Source organism: Cynara cardunculus (genome assembly GCF_001531365.2).
Source record: "Cynara cardunculus var. scolymus isolate 2C chromosome LG 17, CcrdV1, whole genome shotgun sequence".
Classification (NCBI taxonomy): domain Eukaryota; kingdom Viridiplantae; phylum Streptophyta; class Magnoliopsida; order Asterales; family Asteraceae; genus Cynara; species Cynara cardunculus.
The window spans coordinates 3,734,499-3,744,303 of record NC_037544.1 but is presented as its reverse complement, the minus strand read 5'-3'; the positions used below and the strand labels follow the sequence as shown (position 1 = coordinate 3,744,303).

At 36.5% G+C, this 9,805-nt stretch overlaps 1 protein-coding gene across 1 annotated transcript; it reads left to right on the top strand.

Annotated features, from left to right (window-relative positions):
* The first annotated feature begins 680 nt into the window (after positions 1-680).
* LOC112500262 (protein argonaute 16) lies at positions 681-9,805 on the top strand. Its single transcript, XM_025103669.1, has 23 exons — positions 681-861; positions 2,615-2,863; positions 2,944-3,149; positions 3,244-3,453; positions 3,535-3,671; positions 3,749-3,846; positions 3,919-4,016; positions 4,117-4,285; positions 4,380-4,496; positions 4,575-4,682; positions 4,771-4,833; positions 5,000-5,113; positions 5,194-5,359; positions 5,442-5,554; positions 5,646-5,783; positions 5,883-6,013; positions 6,350-6,415; positions 6,656-6,719; positions 7,500-7,611; positions 7,715-7,788; positions 8,808-8,902; positions 9,363-9,394; positions 9,473-9,805. The coding sequence occupies exons 2-23, from the start codon at positions 2,636-2,638 to the stop codon at positions 9,646-9,648; spliced, it is 2,715 nt and encodes a 904-aa protein (XP_024959437.1). The 5' UTR covers positions 681-861; positions 2,615-2,635; the 3' UTR covers positions 9,649-9,805.

The window sequence follows — 9,805 nt, the reverse complement described above, 5'->3', positions numbered from 1 at the left end:
TAAAATTTACGATTTAYACTTTTATAGTTATTTATTTATATATATACTATATATTTTGGGGTTAGTCTGTCCAAATTGCACTGTATAATATGTTTTGAATTAATATGTTATTGGGTTTTTCTGATATATATATATATATACATGTATTAATTCAACCTTAATCTGAGTTTCTGGACAAGAAAGAGGGTAAGCAGTTGAAATTTTATTATAAAACCCATATTTTTTGGTCTTTTCATGGCTTATGATCTATCAAATTTGTAGTTTTCTTTATTGATTTTGAGTGTTTATCTTAAAACTCAAGTTTATTGGTTCTTTGCTCTTGGTGTAAATCGAACACATTTGTGGAGTCGTTTAAATATGTTGGATTTTAAATATATTGGATTTTAAATTGTCATACATTTTTTTTCATCGATAGTCTGTAATTGGAACCATAACTCTTATTTATTCAAATTGTATTAATATGTAAAGACCAAATGTAACCTATATCATCGTTAAATCTTATCTTATAAAACCAGTGGAACTTCAAAATCGTTAAAATTCATGGTTCCCGCCGCATTGCGCGGGTACACAACTAGTATATATATATAAATAATATTTTAAAATATACAATTTAATGAAAATATATAAAAAATTATTTTAAAATCGATTTTCACATGTGTTGATGAGGTTTTATGTAAACCAAGTATTAACGTATACAAAGTATTACACACTATTTTGGTACATCGCAGCCACATTAGCTGCGGTACGACTGGTTTGACTCTCGCTAATCACTACCGCCGGGGCGAACGAAGCGGGAGAGAATCAAAAACCCACTCTCTGTTCTTCATTCTTCATAAACCCTAAATTTCCTCACAGTCAAAGGTAATTTCACAATGTTCATTTTCAATTTCGCTATTTTCTTTGCTTAGAACGATCCTCACTTGATCTTCAACTCTCACCATCAATCTCAATGTACTTTTATACTTCTAAATTCCAACCCATCTAAATGCTTGATAATTTCCGGAATTCTTCTTGATGTTGTCGTGTGTTTTGAAGATGTATTACTGTATTTTGATCGTAAAACGTATGTTGATTACCTCCATATGTGTTTTTGGGTGTTTATGATCTGATTTAGGTCTCTAATTTATTTTTTCAGTGGCTGCATTGTATAATTCTTGAAATTTTTGGGTGTTTTGAGTTTTTATTATTCTAATGTACTTGTTTACTAAGTTGCATTGTATTATAGAGACTAAATTTTGATTGTTCAAGCTTTTGATTCCTTTACTAGGTTATGCTTCTTCTGGCCTATATATTTTGATTTCAATTCTACTGTCATGACGTGTTACTTTTAACTTTATGATTGTTTGAAGTTAGTATTTTGACTTTGGTGTTATAAGTTAACATTTAATTCGCCAAGGGGGCTAAAATGGCATTCGCCTTGGTGCATGACACTCAAGTTGTAAGGAGAACCACATTTGAACCCATGGAGGGATACTCCCTTGTGAATAGACAACACCTGGCTTTCTGGAGGGAGGAAGTTTCCCCAGTTATGTGGAGGAGTGCCTTGCATGAACCTTGTGGGTTTGTATGACCACAGATGTCGATACCACATACTCAAGAAGAAAAGGAAAGGAGTTTGATTAAATTTATTTTGATTATAGAGAATTTTTAAATGCAGACATTGGACCATAAAAAAGTATTTATGAATTACCTTAGAAGACTGTTGAGTTCGAATGTAATGCCCCATAGCCCAAAGAAGTAGGCTCTCCCAATAACCTGTAAATCGACTTAATTTCCTGCTGATTTGCTCTATTGGGCGTTACAAATGGTATGAGAGCCGATCCTTTTACCACTGGGATGGTGGGGCAAAGCATGATTAGTCTTTGAAGGGGTGTTTGTAACATCTTAGGTGAATCCCACATTGCCGATGAACAAGGAGGATGTCGGGGAGGTGGACTTCAGGAATTTAAGTAGGAGAGTTTGTAACAACTCGTCCATATCCACATGGATAGAAAGTTAGAATTCTGACTTCTGAGCTTCTTATAAGCTCAAAGATATGGGCTTCTAATAAGTTCTACCATGGTTTTAAGTTGATTTGTAGGTTATTGGGCCAACCTACTGCCTTGGGTTATGAGGCGTTACATCGAAAAACTGAATCTTGGAAATCATAAATCAGATGTATTTAGATATTTATTTGATTATGATGAGGGCTATTTATTTTGCTTCTACAGAAAGATGTCAACAACGACAATATTTTTACTAAGACGTCGTTTGTTTGTTAGGTGATATTTTTGCATTGACGCTAGCTGAGCTTGAATTGAAAATGGCAATAGGTATAGGTACCATATTAGTGGCTAAGATATATGTTAGACAACTATGCACCCAATTTCAACAAGGCATGTTAATTTATGCAGACAATGACATCTAATCATTTGGTTGATTGTGAAATCTGGAAGTTATTCAAAAACATTCTGATGGACATTTATCATTCTAATACCAGAATTGAAAGATTACATATAATTTTCCTCCTGTCTAAATTTCAGGAAGCTTCATGTTTTTCCTTAATCTGAATATTCCATCTTATTAGTTGTTGGTTCTATTGATTCTCTAATTATACTTCGTTCAAATTTTTAAGGGTTCCGGTTGATGTATAAAGATGGAGATAGTAAATGGTGAAGGTGCTAATGGTTCCCCACCCATACCACTGCCACCACCGCAGCCAGAGGTTATACAACCCGATGTGAAGATAGAGCAAGCAGACCATCCTAAGCGTTGTATGATCAGTAGGACTGGATTTGGAAGTTCTGGAAAACACATTTCACTGCTTGCTAATCACTTCAAAGTTTCTGTCAAGAATCCAGAAGAGATATTCTACCAGTACAGTGTATGGTATTAAATTTTTAATCATTTTTATGTAGGTTTTATAGTTGAGCAGGTAGCTTCTATAATGTCATATCGGTGCAGGTATCCATCAGTTCTGAAGATAACAGAGCAATTGAGAGCAAAGGTTTAGGGAGAAAAATTCTTGATAAACTTTACCAAACATACTCATCTGAACTTTCTGGTAAGAGATTTGCATATGATGGAGAAAAGAGCCTGTATACTGTTGGGCCTCTCCCACGAAACAAGTATGAGTTCATGGTTGTATTAGAATATTCATTTGGAAAAAGGTGTGTCAATCTTTTCATACTTGTTAGTCTTGTAATTGAATTATAATTCTTTGTATGTTCTTGGAGATCTTAGCTAAAGTTATTCTTATTGTAGTGGAAGCCCTTCTCATGATGGGATTCTCAGTGAATCTGGTAAAAGGTCAAGACGCTCTTTCCAGGAGAAAACTTACAAAGTAGAAATCAGCTATGCTGCTAAAATACCATTAAAATCGGTTTGTCTTGCTCTTCAAGGATCAGAGACAGAAAAACTCCAAGATGCTCTAAGGGTTCTTGACATCATCTTGAGACAACAAGCAGCTCAAAGGCACTTCTAGTTTCCCTCTCCTTGGATGCTTTTCGTTTTTTTAATCTCTTCTAGCTTATTAGAAGTCTGTGTTGGATGCAGGGGATGCCTTCTGGTCAGACAATCTTTCTTTCTTGATGACTCAAGGAACTTCACTGATGTTGGAGGGGGTGTCACTGGATGCCGTGGATTTCATTCTAGTTTTCGTCCAACACATGGCGGCTTGTCACTGAATATGGGTATTGTTGCATTCAGTTTACTCCTATTAGGTGTCACTCAGTTGCTATTTTAATTGTACTTGTGTTCGCCTTTTCAGATGTTTCAACTACAATGATTCTTACTCCTGGACCGGTGATTGATTTTCTGAAGTCCAATCAAAATGCACGTGATGCTCGGTCTATTGACTGGGTAAAGGTAATAAAAGGCTATACACAACATTCCTCTCCATCAATTTAGTTATCTGTTAGGTTTCTGGCAACTTGACAGGCGAAGAAAATGCTTAAAAACATGAGAATAAAAACAAGGCACAGCAACAGGGAATTCAAGATCACCGGGATGAGCGAAAAGCCTTGTAATCAACAACTGTAAGTTATTATTTTTTGAGTGCAGGGTACCCCTCCCTCTACTTCTCACCCCCCCCCCCCCCCCTTGTATGAGGGTTGACATGTCTTGCTTATTCTTAAGGTTTTCTTTGAGAGTGAAAAAAGACGATGGTACATATGAAGACCAGACAATAAACATTACAGTGCTTGATTATTTTACCAAACACCGTAACATTGAACTTACTTACTCTGCGTACATACCGTGCATTGATGTTGGTAAACCAAAGAAGCCAAGCTATTTGCCTGTGGAGGTTGTATCTTTATCTCGTGTCTTTACATTTCCACCCTCTATCCATTTTGTGGCAGAACCTTCTAACAATGTTATCATTTTCCCATGGCTCCTAGCTCTGTTCTCTTGTTTCACTTCAACGGTATACAAAGGCATTATCTACACTGCAGAGAGCATCATTAGTTGAAAAATCAAGACAAAAGCCTCAAGAGAAAATGCGAGTTATAAATGATGTAAAGCAATCTTACCCTCTTGATCCAACACATCTCAGTCTCCACTACTGTAAATTGAGTACTTATTTAACCTAGCAGGCTATGAAAAATTATCATTATGATGATGACCCTCTACTAGCTTCATGTGGAATTTGTATCGAGAAACAATTTGCTCAAGTTGATGGTCGTGTCCTCGAGGCACCAAAGGTTGTCCATTTTTGTGTAATATGATGTCTTTATTTAGCTAGAAATATAATCATGCTGCCCTTCACATTTACTTTTCTTGCAACTGTAGTTGAAGGTTGGTAATGGAGAAGAGTTTTTCCCTCGTAATGGGCGATGGAACTTCAATAACAAGGTATTCTTGTAGGTTTGTGATTCTGTGAAATCAGCCATTTGAGTCCTAGAAGAATGATGGAGAAGTTGACAAGCTCATGATATTATGTGTTCCTATTGAGCAATCACAAAGAATCACAACTGATGGAGATTCCTGTCTCCTTTTTTCAAATCATTTTTCCTTGCAGAAGGTTTTTACTCCCACCAAAATAGAAAAATGGGCAGTTGTCAACTTTTCTGCCAGGTGTGATGCAAGTCATCTTTCACGCGAGCTGATAAATTGTGGAAGGAATAAAGGAATTGTAAGTCAAAGCATATGTTAATTTTTCTCTGCATTTGTTGCAAGAGTTTCGACTTGATGGTTTGATTTTGGGATTCTCAGCTTATTGATCGCCCATTTTCACTAATGGAGGAAGACCAACATAATCGAAGATGTGGCCCTGTAGTACGTGTAGAAAAGATGTTTGACCATATTTTAGCAAAGCTCCCGGGTGCTCCTGAGTTTCTCCTTTGCATATTGCCAGAGAGGAAAAATTCTGACATATATGGTACCGAGTATATTTAGTGTATATAAAAGGCGGGATCTAAACACTGCCACACCTCACGTAGCATGCTTTTTAATGTGTGAAGGTCCTTGGAAGAAAAAATGTTTAAGCGACTATGGAGTTCCCACACAATGCATGTGTCCTGTTAAGATCACTGACCAATATCTCACAAATGTGCTTTTGAAAATTAATTCAAAGGTATTGAATAAAGCTCTAGAGTTATAAATTTGACCTCTTTTGCATATCTTAAAACTTAAAGCAACTGCTGCTGTTTGTTTTTCATCTTAAGCTTGGTGGGATCAATTCTCTGTTAGCATTAGAGCAGCCATCTCGCATACCCCTCATACATGATACTCCAACAATGATAATTGGAATGGATGTTTCTCATGGGTCACCTGGTCGGTCGGATATCCCCTCAATTGCTGCGGTAGTATCGTTATAATTATATATCTTCAGTCTATTTTATTTCCTTACTGGGTGAATATTTATTATTCTTCCCATCTGTGAATGTTCACATTTGTTGTAGGTTGTTGGATCCCACTCATGGCCATTGATATCAAGATATAAAGCGTCTGTTAGGACTCAATCATCAAAGGTGGAAATGATTGAAGGTTTGTTCAAACCACAAGCAGATGGGACAGATGATGGCATAATGAGGTAGTTCTAGTATGGAATGCTTTGTTCTCTATATACTCCCTCTGTCCTACCACTAGAGTTCACTTTCGATTTCAAAAAACAAATGGATTTTCTCAAATTCAGATTCATCTAGATGGTCTATTTTTCTAGATCCACCAATGTTTTCTGTTGTGGATATTCTTTATATTTATTGTAATCTACCCATTTTTTTCTCAAGAACCAAAACAGTTCTCTATTTTGAAGTTGAGAAGTAATTTGGATTCTTTTACAAGGTAGTAATAAGTTTGATTAAATCATTTGTTAACATGTTTATTCCAACTTCATGTTTTGTTATTGACCTAGTGTTGTTTTGAACAGTGAACTACTTGTGGAATTTTATCAAACAAGCAATCACCGCAAACCAACTCAAATTATAGTATTCAGGTATTAGTATTTTGGATGAAAAATCATACCATCTTTTCATGTATGTGTAACTGAAAATGAATGTGTTGGCTGTGGGAATAGTTATTGAAAAAGCTCTGTAGAGTAGGCTTCTGAACCTCCCCCAAATCAAAGAGAAAAGGCTTACGAAACAAGCACTTGTCTCTTCATTCTTTCTTTATGTTTCCTCTTTAGCTTTACCATTGTCAGATACCTCTATGGAATGTCTTAGTTTTTTCTCAGAGATGGAGTGAGCGAATCCCAGTTCAATCAGGTGCTGAACATTGAGTTGGATCAGATGATCAAGGTATGTTTCTTATGTTTTTTTTCAACATGTATTGCAATCACTCTGCGATCACTGCCTGAAATGGTCTGGCAATGGTGTGACAAGTTATCATCTTTCTAGAGGCACTGTAAGCACCAAAAATACCTTCAGTAGTTTATAATTGATTTTAAAAGAAGGAAGACCTACGTACCAGTTTTTCTTGGCTTCATGACGATTAGATAGGGAAATATTTGCAAGCAGCCTTCCCCTTGTATTTTGCAACAAGGTTGTTTCATGGGTCATAGGATTTCCTTATGCAACTTGATTCTAAAACCAACCCAACCCAACCCAGTAAGTCCCACCCGGGTCTCTTGGGGGGGGGGATGTGATGTACATTGGCCTGACCTCTACCTTGAGGAGTAGAGCGATTGTTCCCGTGAAGGCCTTCGGCTTGTGCAAAGTGTGTGAAAAGAAAGGGTAAAACTTGCTCAAAAAAAATTGCGGAGAAAGAACATAAAGAGAACTTGAAAATACGAAGGCAGTGCTAAAAATTGGAAAAGAGTTAGAAACAACAAAGAAAACGTACAGGCAAAAGAAGGTACAAGAAAACATAAAGGTAGGAAAAATTACCCCCCCCCCCCCAGTCTAACCTACGATCCCAGAAGATCTAACTTGATTCTGTAAATGAAAACTTTTCAAGACAATGAGTTCCATTGAGCATAGTTCTATAACTAAGGCACTCACATTGGACGAGAAGATAGAATTGCCTATTGTATATCTTGCTTTTATAATTTGATATATTTGAGTCCTTGGTTGATACAGGCTTACCAGCATCTTGGTGAGGTTGACGTTCCAAAGTTCACAGTGATTGTGGCTCAAAAGAATCACCACACAAAGCTCTTCCAAGCATCAGGCCCTGAAAATGTCCCTGCCGGTCTGCTTTTTTCACCACGTTCTTTAATCATTTAGTTCTATTTAAACGACAAAAGAACCCACCATAAGTAGTCTGTTCTCTTTTTGTGGATATGCATCTTTAGGTACCGTAGTAGACAGTAATGTGGTGCACCCAAGAAACTATGACTTCTACATGTGTGCCCAATCAGGAATGATTGTAAGTTCCTAAAGCCTTTTCTTGCTTATATTATTTATAAGATGTAATTAATCAATCTAGATCTATTCGCTTTCTTACTCTGCTTAATGGCGGCCCAGGTGTCCAAGTAAAGAGAAACAGATTAGAAGAAAATCAGCATGTTTAGGGTCCATTTGTTAGCAGCTTAATGAGCTTAATGGGACTCACAACTTATTAGGTCAGCTATAAGTAACCGTTTGGTAGTGGCTTAATGATATAGAAAGTGGCGTAGTCAGTGAGCTTTTAGGCGGAGCTTTATGCAGAAAGCTAAGTTTTTTCCAAACCTGCCCCTTTCAATTAAAAAACAAGCTCCTTTCATCTACCCTCCCAAACAAAACCTTCTGAATCTATAGAGACAAATTAATACACAGAGAACTTTATCCATACAAGACTTAATGGAAACCAACCAAACAACCCTTTAGTAAAGGAAAAGATTTGTTGTGTTTCAGCCATTAAATTTGAGCAATACTTGTCAAGAATGTTTGATTAATAGGTAGAATCAACGGGACTCCAATATGTTAAAACTTGGAACAAAGGGTCTTATTTTTAAGTGTCAGATCTGTTAAAGCATTTTTCTTCAAAATACATTATAATGTAATGAAGTTTGCCTTAGTTGCTATTTAGTGTAACAATTTTTTTCCCTTTATGTAACAAATTTTCATAATTTTACCCATTTTGACCAGTAACATGTTGATCTTGTAACATTTGATGACGTGGATGTCAAGTCTACTGTTCACTTTGGCATAACCATTTCGTAAACGGGTATCTAATTCATCAAAATGCTATAAGATCATCAAGTTGCCGGTCAAAATGGCTACAAATAGAAATTTTAGAACTTTGTTACATCGATTGGAAAAAAGAATCTTTGTCATACCTGATAGGAACTGGTCCAAACCTTGTCATGTTTTAATTCATTTTGACCAAAAATGTACTAATAATCAGAAATGGTTAGAATGTATGTAGGTCTTTTTCATTCACCTAATTATTAAATGTATTTGCAGGGAACTTCTCGTCCTGCCCACTACCATGTCTTGCTTGATGAGATCGGTTTCTCTCCCGATAACCTGCAGAATCTGATCCTTACGCTATCATACGTGTGAGTATTCAATCTTGATAATACTTGTTTCATTCTCGAAGTTGAGGAGATGAACACGATCAAAATAGGTGTTCATTCTCATGCGTAATCTTTCAAATGTTCAAACCCCCTTATAGAAATTTTCCATCTTAAAGAGATTCCTTTTGTTTTACTATTGTTAGTTTTTAATTTCGATGTTTTTCTTTTGTTCTTCATCATGAAGATGTTGATTAGGTATTTTTGTCAAGTTATATTGACCACTTTGAAGCATTTTTGTCGATTCAGTAACTACTTTGGCCTGAAAATGAATTTTTGGTCGAAATGGTGTAATTTTCACTTATAAACAGATCCTATAGACCGTTGGAAGCAAAAAAAAGTTGTCATGTCAATTGATCGTGTCATGAAATCGCGTAACTCCTTCAAACTATAACAACAATCATTAATTATTTCTTGTTTTGACCTTGCGCGAATGTCGTCACAGGTATCAAAGAAGTAGCGCTGCAACTTCAATCGGTACCATCTTTATCTTTCAACACAAATCTTCCATCCAATCTTGTGGTTCTATCTCATTATTTTAAGTCAATTTTGCAGTGGCGCCGATTTCTTACGCCCATCTCGCAGCCCAACAAATGGGCCAGTTTTTGAAGTTCGAAGATTTACCCGAAAACACATACGGAAAGGACAGCCTGACTTCCGTAGGACCTGTACCTGTTCCCGAGCTGCCAAAGTTGCACGAAGATGTCCAGGGCTCCATGTTCTTTTGTTGAAAGGTGTGAACTATTATTCGATTACTATAACAAAAATACCCGCTAGTTTCTAGTACTCTTATTGGTAGTTCAGTAGATGTAAATCCCGTAAAACGTAAATGGTCCCGCTAGATGTCATACGAACGAATGCTTGTAAAGACAACTCGGTGACGATCGG